We start from the raw sequence: 16,060 nt of genomic DNA, 5'->3' as shown, positions 1-16,060 counted from the left end.
CTCCCACCTTCAGGTGGAACTGGAAGGAAGGGGTGATGCAACCCTGCCAATGGGACTGTAACCATAAGACTCTCCTGAAATTGCCTTCCACTTAAATCAGAGACTTAAAAAATGATAAATTATTTATTGTGCCACTAAGGACTATACTATTTAAGCAATGAAACACCACTGAAGCAGTCACAGCCATTACACAATAGGATTCACATTCAGGAGAGACTCGTGAGAAATCAACACAAGTGCCTTCAGGAGGGATGGTTGGTATCACTTCCTTAACAAAAAGACCACTTGAAAAGCTCTTCAATGTGCCATAATTAGGACATCTTTTCTCAATATTAAAAATAAGTGTTATCATTCTTAAGAAGCACAAGTTTCCAGACAAAAATCGTATCAACAATTCACCCATTAGCTGCAATACCAAGAACAAGGTGATAACCCAACAGTAAAGCAAACTCTAAACCATTCCATTATAATCACAACCTTTGCACATAGACACTTTTTTAACTTGATATGAAAATCTAATGGTGCTTACTGTGGGGCAATGAAAAGGCAACATAGTTCAACTTATTTCTGTTGTGTCCTCTTGAAAGAAAAGCTCTCCCTAATAAAACAAAGATGTAAAGGCTTTTTGGAGTCTAATGCCACTTTGAAGTTTGTCACTGTGTACCATCAAGTATGCAGCAGTCATCTACCAGGACATCAGAAAGTTGAATTTAGGTTGTTAAGTGCAAAGACCCTGCTCTCTTGTATGCCTGTGCATGCCCGTGTAGCACACAGCACCATGAGGTTCCATCCCTGACAAACAGTGACACAAAATCATGCAGCACTCTCTGCAGACTCCAGAAAAAAAGAAAAAAAAAAATCTTAAATTGATATACATTCATTGCTCTTATATATGAGCAGCATGTAGATTTTAAAACTCTGTTCAGTGGTACAGATGGAGTTCGGTTTGGAAAAGCAAGAAGCAATCTGCGCTCCAAATTTCCATAGGTGTGGGGAGAAAAATGTACTGATCAAACACTATCGGTCTCTTACACAATTTCAGAGAGCTGGTACATGCAGGTATGATTATTTATTCAATAAATACAAGAACATATCTAGAACTCAACTTCCTTTGGAAATACATTCTTCTGTGTTAGCAAAACGTCTTTCAGTCTTTAGCAAAACAATTTGACAAGTATGATTCTGAGCTCAAATCACAACACAGACTTTAGGTCTTTCCAATTAGAGAAGACATTAGAGAACTCATTAAACACAACCAAAGGGTTTTTTTCTATACTGCACAATAACTACATAATCTAAATTAGAAATGCTGAATCATCATGAAATCTGTATTTTACTTTCCAAAATCAAAGGGCAAAGTACCAGCCCACATTTTATAGTTGTATTGATTACAGTTGATTTTTGACTTTGAGCCTACAACATTGTAAAATAAAACCAGAGGAAGCTTCTTAATTCACCTCATTATAAAATAAAACCAAATGCTTGATTAATATACTATTAATATCACTAACTCTCTTTTTCTAACAGCGCTCCTCAATACATACAATACGGATGACATGAAACATGACCTCAAGAAGATACATATGTCTACATTATGGAGACACACATTTGCATTTATACTCTAAAACTTTATTAAAAAGTAATCAGTTTTGAAGTTGAGATGTAATACATCTAATTAAAAATATGTCAAAATCAAATTAGTATTTTGAGAAGTTTCTAGTTGTGTAATATTTTGTACACATAATAAGATAAAGTTTTGGCTGAAAATCTATCAGAAATTAAAGGCTTTAGTAGTTAAAAGAAAATTAATTGATACAAGTGATTTTAACAATTTGAAACTTTATTTCATGTGCAACATTTTCAAGTTTCAGTAAAACTCACTGAAATAAGATGAATAAGATACACATAAAAAAGCAGTAAAACTTTTTTTTTTCTTTAAATAAGTCAGTAAGAACTTATATTACATGCAGAAATAACCCACATTCTCTACCAGGACAATAAAATGATGGCAATTTTCCTAAAGTACTCTATAGTCATGTTATGAAAGAATACAAGTAGAAAATCGTACTCAGCATTTTCACACATGCTCCTTTCCTGGACAGAGAATAACTCCTCACAATTTTAATTATATAATGTAATACAAGCTTAATATTCTGCATTTTGAAAGGAACTAACTTTGTATATTAATATGTCTGATGTCCAGTAGATGGCAAAGTATAAGCAACCATCACCTTTAATCTTCTCAAAACTTGCTTAATTTAACCCCCAAAGTATATTTCCTTTTCTTTTACTTTCTAGCCTCCACTTTCTATTTCATCAGATAGCAGGATTAGCTTTACCTTTTGGATGTTTTCTGTACCTTATCTGCTTGAAAGACAATTTCATCTTCATCAGTTCTTGATACAACAAAGCACAATAATGTTAGTATCCTTTAAATAGTCCTTTGAAGACAGTTTCTTCACCACTGAAATTTTTTTCTCCAAGAGCATGCTGCTGCTACTGTTCCGAAATTTGCCAGCACATGTTAGCATACTGTGTACAAAAATCTCTTAGCAACAATATCTTAGTGTCTAACATTTTCCTTCTTCCAAGTATGATTCATGAAGCCATCTGTAGTCAGATATTGACATGCAGTACCTTAAAATAGATACCTTACATTTGCTCAACAACTAGTTTTAGCATCTGAATATATAAATTATGGGAAAGGGCCAATACTTCTTTGAGGCTCTTCATCATTCCCTTGATCATTTTAGCACTGTTTAAACAAAGGCTTGCCACGACCACTTCGCCTTAGTATTAAGGTCAAAGCACTCACACTTTGCACAGCGTAGCGGGAGGCAGCTTGGCTGTGCTGGGTGCAGTCCCTTACATAAGCCCTCCAAGCAATCTCGACGGCTTCCCTGGCTTTGAGACCACCTCACACTGGTACCCGGGCAATTTTTTCATAGCAGCCAATGACTAGGTTGTTAAACTTCACGTATTGCTACATGCAGCACTAAGATCTAAGCGTTCTCCACATTCTTGGAGCCTAAGCCTCGTGGAAAGTGCCCTGCAATGGGTGGGAGAAGGTCCATGTCCCAGCTGGGCAGCGACAAAGACACTTCTGCAGCAGCCGCTACTGTAGGGGCTTCAACAAAGTCTCGTACTCTGCTCAGGAAACAGAATAAAAATCACAACCACAGTCTCCCCAGCACTGCTTTTGCCTCCCAAAACTCTTGCGAAGTTTTCGCTCAGAAGAGAAAGCATCTTGTTTTCAGCTAATTGCATTAATTGTCTATTAGTAGCTAAAGACTTTGTGTAACTCAAGTTATTTGTTGCAATGCAGTGTGCAACTTTCTAGAACTTAAAAGAACAGCACAGTACTAAAATCGGAAATGTTAATAAAAAATAATTATATTCAGTAGAATAGATGATACAGAAAGATTCAGCAGCATGGCTTTGAAACAATCCTAACCACGAGAACACAGTTTCACCCCAGTGAAATCAAACAGACTTTTATCCACTTCAAAGGAACTAGGATTTTACCCTAAATATTTTTGAGCAACTCCTTTTTTTTAAATAAGCAAATATACAACAATGTGCATCCAAATACACCGTATGTATTTAGCTGAGTACTATCAAAAAAGAACACTGCAAGCGTAACAGTCCTGGCACATATTCTTTACTAAAATGCTGGTTTTGCTTGCAAGAGATTTTACAGCCCCTGCGGGTCTTCTGAAATGCACTCAGTAGCCATGAAATGGTGCCAGAGCTGACTAGCTTAGTGAAATCAAGCCCAAATTAAGAGAAGGCTATCATGCTGAATGACCTCCTTTTAGTCTCTTTATGTCCTGCAGTGCTGTCTTAGCAGGACTCTGACCAACACCTGAAATGCCTTTAGGCAGCCTGGTTCATTTTCCAGTAACCTTAGTATGATCCAGAAAGTAGAACCTGCATTTTATTTTACATTGTCCTTTCATGAACATGCAAAACTGCATTCTTAAAACTTAACTACTCTTTTTCTTGAATAAGCCACGACTGAATACCTTCCGATTAAACTAAGCCTGCATGGACACCAAGAGCTAAAATGTAAGTTCTTTCCTCCCAACATGCAAGCAAATCACTTCCTAAACCATCTCGCTCTCTCGGCTTTGAAATGCAAACCCAACTCCTATGACAAAAGGATCTGTTGTTATGCAAGAACCAGCTTGCCAGAAAGCATCAAACTGAACACGCGGGCAAGGCGACGAAAGTTACCGCAAAACATGTCAGGAAGCAAAAAAGGAACACGCAGGCAAATTCATTCCAGGCACAACTTTGTTGCTTCATGGCATTCTCTTATTTCCTCTTGTTTCTTTAGATAAGAATTCACTAAGATTTTTAGGTTACCCTACTTTGTGTAGATCGTATTAAGCTTCCTCCATGGTCGCTGAATACATTAGGAAATTTAATGTCTATTTCTATTCTAGAAGTAGATTAGAAAAAATTACTCTTCTTTCTGCTTCTCTGCTAAAATGCCATCTAGCAAGTCATTCTCAAGTAAGATGTGTTTTTCTGCATTCGAGTTTTAATAATTAATATGGAAAAGAAAAAGCAAACAGTGTGATACACGCACATTTACAATTACAGACTCATTCCACGGGAAAATCTAGCTCAAGCTGGAAAGAGCCATCAGAAGCCAGTTATTACATAATCCTCATCACTGCTACATGGGCGAGCAGCAATTGCAAAGGAGTATTTACTAAAAGCAGATGAAGCCAGGTTGCAGCATCAGATGAATCAGATAAGACACAGCCAGTAATAAAATTGACTTAATTTTCTCACACCCCCCCCAATAATGTGCTAAATCAAAAAGCCATGAAATCCAGTCTTCTTCAGTAGAACTCTTTTAGAAAAAGATGGAGAAAGTGTGCTATTTGCTAGATTTTGCTGTCCTTGAAATTACACTAAATGTTGGGCTATACAGAAAATTCAGCTAAAGCGTGTATAGGTCTGTGGTGTTGTGGGGTGAAACTTCCACCTCTGCAGGCAGTCCTACCTCACAGAACAGCCAAGATCTGCTATATTAGCAGCTTCTTCCCCAAACACTTCAAGAAAAACGTCTTCCTACTCGCAGCAGGCAGTAGATACTGCCCACTACTTCACAGTAAAAACTGTTTATGGGATTCAATTCGGCAAACACTTGATAATACCGTGTTGCTTAAACTGCTAACCTGAATGGCTGAAAATGCTTTTTAAAAGCCTTTTAAAATGCATTCGGTTAATCAAATACTATGCTTATTTTACCCAATACATTTGGTGGATTTGTTTCAAATCCTGTGGGTTAACTACAACAAAACCTTTGGAAAAAGCAGTCTAGTGAAAGTCAATGCCAGTAACATACTCTGATGAAGACAGACACGGGACAGCAGCGTATGCCAACTGCTTGTCACAAATGTTCTCTCCAAATGGCAATGCAAGAAGATGCTAAGTCTGTCCTAGAGGTATAGATCCCCCATTTTTACAAGCAACAAGGACTTGCTCAGATATTGCCAGAAAACAGCCCGTATAGTCATGCAAAAGCAAGAGATCATGCCACCACATCATCCATCCATCAGAACTGTCATCATTCATCTGTACTTGGAGGCCTGAAGTGGCCACGAGTGCCACTCACGGGCTGTGCTCAGCCCTGCATGGACACAAAATAAAAATCTCATCGCTGCCCAGCAATAAGTTTTAAGTTCAGAGAATCACAGAATGGTTTGGGTTGGAAAGGACCTTTAGAGGCCATCTAGACCATACCCCTGCAATGAGCAGGGGCATCTTTGACCATATCAGGTTGCTCAGAGCCCCAACCAACCTGACCTTGAAAGCTTTCAGGGATGGGGCATCCACCACCTCTCTGGGCAGCTTGTGCCAGGGTTTCACCACCCTCATCTATAGCCAGTCTGAAGTTGTGACAATCCATTTGGATACAAGCAGACAGGAACACAGGAGAACAGCAGGACACCGCTGGGCATCCTGGTCATCATGACAGAAGCAGCCTAAGCACAAAAGGTGGATTTCAGTCTCTCCGGTATTTCTGGTTCATTAGTACTGAGTATTTCAATCAGTGTCACTAAATCTATTACATACACATAACAGCGGCATACAAAATGTAATAAGGTATTACATTCTATAGAGAAACTGAATGGTATTAATATCCCAAAATAACACTGTTTAACAAAACGTAGCAGATTACCACAAGCATGTTTATCTATGGTTTGTGAAACAAATTTCCCATGAGGTTTAACCTTCTTATACCACACATACTGGTACAGGAATCAAGAATTCATAAAGGAACAACATCTCTCATCTCTCCTGCAGTTAAATCTGGAGCAGAGTCTGATACAATAGACTTTTCTGTAAGAAAACTGAGAAAAAAAAATACTGGATGTCTGTCACTCTCCGGATGTTTATACGTTGCCTACCATTTCCATTTCAACACATACAAAGCCCCAGCAATAATGCAACACAAATAAACAAACACTTTATATTAATCTTGTTCACACAGCTCCTGTCTTAGGACTAATACAGTTTTTTTATGTTTTAGAGACAAAACATTTATTCACCTAAATTTGCTCTAAACCAATAAAAACACAAAAAATTCTGATAGACACAACTATGAAATAAATTATTTCCAATTACAAATCACTGAAAAAAATATGTGCAGTTGTCACAGCTGATGTTTTTACAGGGGTAAGACATGCTATGTGTGACTGCTCGGTTATAATCAGGCTATTTAAGAACTTACCCTTGCTGCCTTCTCTTCTAGGATATAGTATAAACATAATCACAGGAGCAATATTCAATCTTGCTATCAAAACCCCATCATTAAAATAAGATTATACAAATCTCCATTGCCTCTTGCAACTTCACCCACGACAACTAATCACGTCTGAATCACACACCAGCCTTTCTCACTTGGAGGCAAGAACTGGTAGTGACCCTTACAATTTGGTTTGCTTAATTTGTTCCCTTTTATAACCTAGTTTCAGTTGCTTCTGAGCTTTTGGAAGTTTATCCATTTGCTGGAAAAACAAACGGATTGGCTCCTAGCTACCTCCGAGTCGCTCTGGTTTTCCCAGGGAAATTCTGCTGCATATGAGCACACCTGAGCATTTCAGCTGGACGCCCCTGGCTGAGTGGGGAGAGGAAGCACAAAGGGGGGGGGGGGGGGGGGAAATATCTCGGATCATTTATATGAAGCACTATACAAAAGGTGGTCTCATGGACACGCCTCCTTAAGTTTGCAGTCACACAACAACTGTGCAGCAACGGCAGCTTTCTATATATAAATAAAATACACATTCTGCGGTAAGTATTTTTAGCATCTCCAAGTGTGGCAATATTTTGCCTTAATCAACAAAAGATAATCATAGCGTTTAATTTCTTTGTGTTGTACTGTATTGCTTCCATTTGTCTGCTTTTCTGAAAAAAGACGGGGGTTAAGACAAAGATTTGGAGTGATCAGCCAGCTCTATGCAAACCATCACTGGGTCAAGGAAAACCTCATTCTGTATCCAAATGTATTTTTCTGCTCCTGTATCTCTTACTACATCCAGCCCTTCTCAATCCAAGCACTAGTGAAAGCCCCTTAGGCTGAGGTCTGACTTCTCAAAAGCAGCTGCAATACCTTCAGAAGTAGCTGAGGCAGAAGCATCTTTGCTGTCTCACGTTTTCAGCAAGAGTGACACATTCGGCTTTGTCATCTTCTTGTCACCAGCTGTGTAACAAACCAATACTGACCTTCGGTAATTGTGCTTCATGTGCCAGTAAGGAGAAGCACCTGCCTAATAGTTTGTCAGTACTTCAAAACTGACAATAGCAGCCCTCCTGCTGACACTTGAGGTCACCTCTAACTTGCCATCAAGCACTTTCCCGTTGGAAGTGTTATACGGAACAATATCTTGCACCCCTACTATTCTTAGGACTATTTTCATTTGGCAACAGTTCCCCTAATAACAGATATCATATCAGCACCACAAAGGCATAAATACGCCCAAGGCAACGTGTACAATTCCCAAAAAGCCTTTTTCTCAAATGAGAACGTCTGTTACTCTGTATAAATAGCACTTCAAGGTAAGTGATGAGAAACCATATCATAACTAATCATTGTTTGCATCTGGATGTATGACCATGATACCCCTCCTTTTTATTTTTTTTTTAATTTTAATTATGTCTTTTTAAAAAATTATGTTGAATATGCCTACATATATACATACTCACACATTTGTTTTTAAAAGACAAATCCATAGTTTGTTCTGGTATGGTCACCTGTGTAGATTTAAAAATGCTAAATGCAACTCTTACTAACACCTCTGTGTCCAGAAGCCATTCTGCAGAATTTTTTATTATATGTATTCTAGTAGTTTGGGGGTTTTTACATGATTAAAACATTAAATCTTTTCCTATCAATATCTAAATATGACAAACAATGACTAAGTGCAAATCAGACTGTACACCCTTCCACAACAGACTGTCCTTTACCTATTATTTCTGTACTGCAGAACACAAGATAACCCGATCACCACAAGCAGTGACCTAACATAAAAAAAACAAAACAACCAAAGCAAGTATGAATAAATCCATTATTTGACTCTAACCAAGACAAAAGCTGGAAAAAAAGCTGAAAGTCTGACTAACAATAGAGTGCATCCTGAGAAGAGAGCTTTATTTTTTTCCTGTAATACTCAATATTCAGCGATGCATTATTCACACAGGTGCTTCAAGAAAGGAATCAGGATGAAAAATACTTGGCAAAAACAAAGTCCTTATGTAATTCATATGCTCCATTAACACAACAGTTACATATCATGACATCAAGAGAGAAAACATTAGATTTGTAAATAAGCCCTTCTGAGGCGCATGACAGAGATTTTTGGGTTTGAAATTAGCTTTGTCATAGTTTCACCCTTTTAAAAACAAGTCAGAGACAAAAAATACCTGAGAATAACTTCTTGTCTTTTGCCTGTACATTTCAGCAAAAAGATGAAAATTCGAAACTATAATAAACTAAATCAAAATTGGGGTTTGGGAAGCCATTGTAGTGATATGCTGGATAATCAACAAGATCAATTTTTTTACAGACCACTAGCAGGGCTAGGAGCATTGCCTATTTCCACCTTGTGACATCCCCATCCTCCCCGGTCTCCCAGCTCAACCTCCCCAGTTCTAGGCTTGGTCTCCATCATCACTGCCCACACAAGACTCTCTTTTTAAAATACAGTCAGTCCAAATTTCTCTCTAATCTGACTTTCTTTCTCTTCTGCCCTTGATGATAAAAAACCTCCCCAAGACCCTTCTCAATTTTGATCTTGCTCTGTTCACTCTACTCTTCTGGTCTCGGGCTCCCAGCCCGAGTCTCAGTTGGTGTTGTACTTCCTCACCCACCTCCAAGCTCGATGTTTACTTACCCGTGCCCAGTTGTGCCTGTCTATGTTTCCCCCAGCCAGCTTAGCTTCCAAATAGGCAGTCTGGCTTTGGAGCCCCTCTGCCTGAGTCAGACTGCAAACCGGTTTACACGGCCACGCTATTAACACAGAGATCACTGACAGCATGCAGGGCAATTAAAGAAAACAAAACAAAACAGCACAACATAACGCAACAGGGGAGATGGGCCAAGGAGAGGTGGGTCAACAGAGTTTTTCAGCATGAGCAAAACAACACATGTTTTCCCTCTCCCATACTCTGAAACAGCTGAATCATTTTGTTTTTCCGAACAATGCTGCCTGAGGTACCAGACATGGAAAAATTCATCTCACATGATTCAAATCTGGCAAAAATATGAGTAATTGAAAATAGATGTACCGCCAACACACTGAAAGGAACAATTCTACCTGCAGTGGACCTGGAAGATCGCTGCTAACATAAGCACATTAATAACCCGTGCTGATTTGGGACACCAAGGTCAAAAATAAGGTACATCTGAGAGAGAAATCCTCAGGTACAACTCTGTCATTAAAAGGTGTCACTAAATGCCACCTCAGAAGAGTTCTTCTGTATATTTGTGCACATATGCTTTAAAAACACTAATTATTAGCGCTATTAGCTCTAAGCTTGGAAGTGCTTTATAGCCCACATGAAAACATACAAATATTTCATATAGAGCTTCTGCTCACTAAAAGAAAAAGAAAAAACATGAGAAACAAGGTGTATGTTCATTTTAACTTACACAACAGAGTATCAACAGCTTGAAAACACTGCAAAACTGAGATTTCTAAGACAGTGGACTAATATTTGATAAGTAAGATCTTATTTCACATTAACCTAGGAGCACATAAAATGTGTGGAAAACTAGCTAGCTATGGACTTTGATAGGATATCATGGCTTTTCTGAAAGGATATTTTGGGAGGCTTTACTAATAAAATAGAAACTGTAACAGCAAAAAAACCCTAAAACCAGAGGAAACTTTAAAGCAAACCTATCAGGTTTGCTGGAACAGAAGTTACAGTTCAGCATTTCATAGGCCAGTTTATGAGTGCTGTAAGTCAATGTACTGTATGTTGGTGGCAAACATCATGTCTTGGCAAGCTCTGTCATACGGTATGAATGGCTGTGGAGGCATCAGCAGCACTTAGAGTAGGCATGTCTGAGGGCACGTCCAAGCTCAGTGCTACAAACAGAAGCACAGACCTGCTCCGATTTCAGCTACTTCAAAAGAAAAGTGGCCAAGCGCAACGTATCAAACAGTGTATTATTAGCTAGGACTTGCAGCTCTGTAATGTCAATGTTTATTTCCATCTGTTAGCAGAGACTAATTAGCATGTAAGGTACTTAGATTACCCAGCCAAGACAGGATAGATAAGTGATTAATAAACAGAACTGGCAATATAGCATAATGATGTGGCACAGGTTTCATCATACCTCTAATTGCTCGTCAGCCTTTAACCGAAATGCACAGTACACAAAAAATTCTCACACTTAGAGTGAGGATGGTGATACAGGAATTGCCCTAATCTACCCAGAACATACATGGGGAGGACAGAGGGAGGAGATTCACCGCACATCCATACAAGTGTTCATACTTCTTGGGGGGGAGACCCCACAATAAAACATAAATTTCTGTTGACCCATATTCTGTTCTCGCAGAGTACAGCCTACCAGCACAATCTATTCTGCTTGAGAGTCACAGATGGACTTTCAGCTATAGGTGACATCAGCTGTGCTCAACACTGATTAACTTAACGGACCCCAGTAATCAGTCAGGATGAGACACATTCCTTCAAAGGTAGCTAATAAAAGCTTTGGTCCTTAATTGGCACATACAGACCAGCCTTTTCACGGCCTCGACACCTGGCAATGCCATTCCAACACGAACTCTGCTAGACACCAAAAGGCAAAAAGCACAGCCAGACCCCAGGCAGAGACGTGTACACAGTGTGGGATACCTGAATTAAGGGGCACAGAGTTCAGCCCAGATTAGTCTTCTTTCTGTACGATCCAGTAAACCCATGCTTGTTTTAATAAGCACTGTGATTTGGTAAGAAGTGAACACACACACATCTCTTATTTGGTGGTGAAGTTACACTACATTCATTGGACATTAATGCCAGATACAAACTCTGCTGCTCATTTTCATCAAAATAAATCAAGCCTTGGCAGGCCTTGAAAGCAACACACGAATTTCTCCATGTCTCGATACTTCTGTTTTACAGAACAGCACAGTTTTCATATCATCAATTTTCTAAGCAGCAATTCAGAAGAACCGTCCTTTTATCTTGCTGAGAAAAGAACATCATGGAGGTCACTCAAAGGAATAGACGCTGCAGCTACAACTGTTCTCATTATGTACATATGAGATGCTTCTATGTTCCTCGCTACTGATTACATGAGTAAACATTTTTAGTATGCAAAATCCTATTAACTCAAGGGGATTCTGCATAATTTTATAAAGCTCCACTCGTGGTGTTTGATCGACTGGGTCAGCAACAGACAGATGGCAAAGAATTAATTCTAATGCTGCTTTATTGCAGTGCTGGCGTCAGGGTTTTCTCTACTCGCTCCACTCAGAAAAACTAGAACTTTTCCTACATTCCCTATACGTAAGACAGAGTAACAAGATGGAAAGAAACTTCCTTCTTTTTTTTTTACGTATGTGGATCTAGAAAGGATAAAACAAAGCCAACCTAACTGTCAGGCCTTCTGTCCATGCTAGGGGAAGAGCGACCAGTCAAAAGCTCAAGCATCACAAGTGTAACACAGAATAAATGATAACAAATAGGATTTTATTTCACAGGGACAGGAGTTAATTCACCGGTCGGTAAGCACACTTCCACAGCCGTGCCCTCCCCTTTAAATTATTTCTTCTGTCTCCTGTGCTCACTTGGTTTTATTCAGTTTTGACTAGTCATCCTTCACTCCTTGAAGCCCTACAACCATCAATGCTAGCTTTTACAAACATTTTTCTTTTCTGCCTTCTTCCTCTGTATTTTTCTGTTTTAAGAGAAGGAACAAGAATGTCGCAGCAGTCAGCGCAAAGAGGAAGGCAAACAGAAACTATTCTACTTGCCATTTATTCTCCCCACATAAAATCCTAAAATAAAAAATTAATCTCAAAGACATAAAGTAATAAAATAATCAAATCTCTCAAAGTAAAGATATGACGCTGGAGCCCATCCCTCCAATAATTAGGGTTTTCTCTTATTCCATTTTTCATTCACTCCATCATTCTAAGGTGCAGTGATAAGCATTATCCAGTACTCAGTGAATTTGTGCTTAGCATACATTTAGATGGCAAACTATCTGCAGTCCAAAAATGGTGCCTAAAATTAAATTATTCATGCACTGTTTCCCCAGTTTTGGAAAAATGGTCCCAAAAGTAAACAACGATTTGGCTGGGATTTGCAGGCAGAACTCTTAAGCTCTTGAGATACCAACTTACGTCCAGAAAACCTTCAAAACATGCAGATAATTAAACTGATATAGAAATCTTTGGCTGAGGTTTTTTTAAAAGCATGAATCTCAGAGGCATTATCTACAAGCAAACTTTGAGGAGCCAACTCAAGAGACCCACGTGGACATAGTTAACCAGCTATTTCACTTGTCACAGCACAGCATGAGAGAAAAGGCAGTCTTCCTTGAATTCTGTGCCAGCATTATCCAAACTGGGTTGAGAACGTAACGGGAAAGATAGAACAAGCTAACGTAAATCAGGATTTCTTTTGGTTGAAAGACTACTTGGTTTTGGGAAACAGCCCTCTCACGTTATGCAACAGGACAGTTCCTTTTAATGGTACTACACCATCATTCATCCAGAAGCGCTCTTTTCTGTAACTTAAAAAAAAATTCTTGCTTTTCCTTTTTCTTAAAGCATTACAGCTTTCATCCTTATTTCTCACATGTCAGTTCACATTATGAATGTTTCTCTGAAATCCAGGCTAATTAAGACTGCTTTAGAAATAAGGGCTTAAGGTTGTCAGGCATACTTGACAACCCTCTGGACAAACAATTTTCTTCCGTTTGGATTTTTAATTAAGCTTTCTGCAAGTACTTTAATATAAGAAAATGGTGAAAAACCATCTAGTAAATTTTGACTAACCCAAAGAAAGACGTCGTCTTCTTTTGGAGATACACATGACTACTTCAACTTTTACAGAATCACAGAATGGTAGAGGTTGGAAGGGACCTCTGTGGGTCATCTAGTCCAACCAGTGCACCAAATCAGCCCCATCCCTGAAATTTAGCCCAGCTCTTTGGCCTCACGTCCAAGGAAGGACTTGGCTACGTCAACAGGGGCCAAGCAAAGCTTAGCTGCCCAGTCACTCCCTGGACCTCTCTTACTTGGACTCATGCATCTCTCTTACGTGGGACAGGAGACAACCACAAAGCAAGGCACATCCGACTGCAGGACAACACTGATTTCATGCTTGTTATCAACAGCTCGTAACTCTCAAACTCATCGACAGTGCCACGACCAGCTAAGAGGGAGCACCTTTTTCTCTCTTTCCTAATTATTCCAGGCTATTTTCTCTCATTGCATTACACAAAAGCCACAATTTTCAAAACTATAGTTCGCTTACTCTACAGCGGTTTTCAGCCTTGTGCAGTGTAACTTCTCCAGAAAACCAAGTTCACATGAGATTTTCTCGCAAATGTTTCTGGGGGGCAGGGAGAACGGGTATTTCTGTTTTACCTGAAATGGAGACTGGCTGTTGTAATTCTTAATCTCCTTGTTGGCTCCCCGGAACAGCAGCACTCTTGCACAGCTCTCCTGAAAACAGGAAGAGTAAATCTGTTAATAAGGGTCCTTAGGTACTAAAGAGACACTGTGGCTATGAGATGTGTTGCTGTTTGGTATATTTCCATAGATAAGAAGTGAATAAGTAATCTGAGAAATTAAGTTCTTAAATTAGCACTTTAAATAAGGCTGACCAGTCTTACCTTCTCTCTTTTACCCTGAAAAATGCTAACAGTTACAGCCCAAACCCAATACAGCCCTTCTAACAAGAGAAAAGTATGGCTTCAGACCCTCTGAACGAAGGAAATCTGCAAATGAAATCCCTTAAAAACAATCTTTTCAGACTGATACAGTGTATTGCTTAAGTCACTGCTGCACACTGCTGTGAAACATGACTGACCATAACCAGCTAGAAAACCTCAGTGGTTCTGGCACAGTTCTCAGAATACTAGACTTCTTGACGATCCATATATAGACTATATTTCCCATTTGTCATCTTTAATGCTCATCTTAGGATCTTATGCAAACCAGTACACATTTCAAAATGTTTTTGTCTCCTCATCATCAATATTTCTACTAATTTTGTTGTGCTTTCCAGACTTCTTGTCATGTTGTGTTATGGAGTTCTACCTAATGAGCTATTGCAGTGTGCTACCTTTCACTTTCAACATTAAATTTGCAGCCAGAGAAAACAATCTTATGATTTAGCTATTTTAGTGACAGAAATTAAGCTTATTTACTAGATGCTGAGGCATAAGTGAATGTGCAGAAATTACAACTGAAAATAATTTTCGTCATTGTGTTTTCTAATTTATCACACTGGATTCTGGATCCCATTAAGTATCCTCCATCACAGGGTTGTCCTAAATATATCTGCAGAGGAGGCTATCCTGCCCTCACCCCAAGATTCAAACCTCCAAAAAGATATCCTTTTGGCCCCCCGCTTCCCATTCTGCATAAGACTGAAACGACAGAATGGATCCTATCGCAAGATGGTATGTTAAGAATCCTCTCATAGATGGTAATTTTTAATGATCTATAACTAATTGAAATAGTCTCATTTGCTTGTACTGAAATCTGCACTGTTCTCTGTATCTCTAAATATAGGACGACCAAGAGCAACGTGTAAAATGTCAAAATGTTTTTCCCATTTTTCTGCGTTCTCTATTAGCAATCATCCAAAGAAGTAAATATGCTGCAACCTAAATTAAGACCTCCAGGTTAAAAATTCTTTTCAGGTTTATTTTTCCAATAATTCCATTTTCACTGACTCCTAAATGATTCTAGGTTTGCACACTACATTGTAGTCACCTAATAACAACTAGTCCACTATTTCACCAGGCACTGCTTAGTAAACGTACTAGAAATGTTAGCAGAACCCTTTAGCATTAAAATGCCCAGTTTTGATGAAGAACTTGAGGATATAAATAATGATATCAAGAAACATATTGTATTTATTGGCTTATTATTCATCTAGTTATGAGAATAAATAATCCAACACTACTAAATCAAAAGAATTACACATTTTAAAACTCTCTACGTGATATACAAATTTAACCAAGCTGCCTGCAGTGTAAAAAAAAATACGCAAAGTGATTTATTTATTAAATGGGTTTGATAAGAAAAGTTTTGACAAAAGTGGTCAGATTTGTTCAACACAAGAATTTTCATGAGACCTTGTTTTGGATGAAGTACTGCAATTTTTTTGTTTATTTCTTTCTTAACTTAAAACAAACAGAAGCATTCTTAGCTTCATCCTCTCTCCCTTTCATTTCCTCTCCTTCCTTCCAGTGTTAAGGGGAACAAACCAGGGAGAATAAGTAAAAAAAGTCACCACCAGAAATTATTTGGATTACTTTCCCTTTGTTAATTCCATGGAAATT

The 16,060-nt window shown here is 38.6% G+C and overlaps 1 protein-coding gene across 1 annotated transcript in view; it reads right to left on the bottom strand.

Moving 5' to 3' along the window:
* SHANK2 (SH3 and multiple ankyrin repeat domains 2) overlaps positions 1 to 16,060 on the bottom strand; it is a 331,195-nt gene that overhangs the window by 281,034 nt on the left and 34,101 nt on the right. The window contains exon 9 of the mRNA XM_075425300.1: positions 14,133 to 14,210. Coding sequence (XP_075281415.1) covers positions 14,133 to 14,210 — 78 coding nt within the window. The remainder of the gene's footprint in view (positions 1 to 14,132; positions 14,211 to 16,060) is intronic.

The sequence above is a fragment of the Opisthocomus hoazin genome, chromosome 7 (genome assembly GCF_030867145.1).
Source record: "Opisthocomus hoazin isolate bOpiHoa1 chromosome 7, bOpiHoa1.hap1, whole genome shotgun sequence".
NCBI lineage: Eukaryota > Metazoa > Chordata > Aves > Opisthocomiformes > Opisthocomidae > Opisthocomus > Opisthocomus hoazin.
This window is presented reverse-complemented; position numbering and strand designations above follow the sequence as displayed.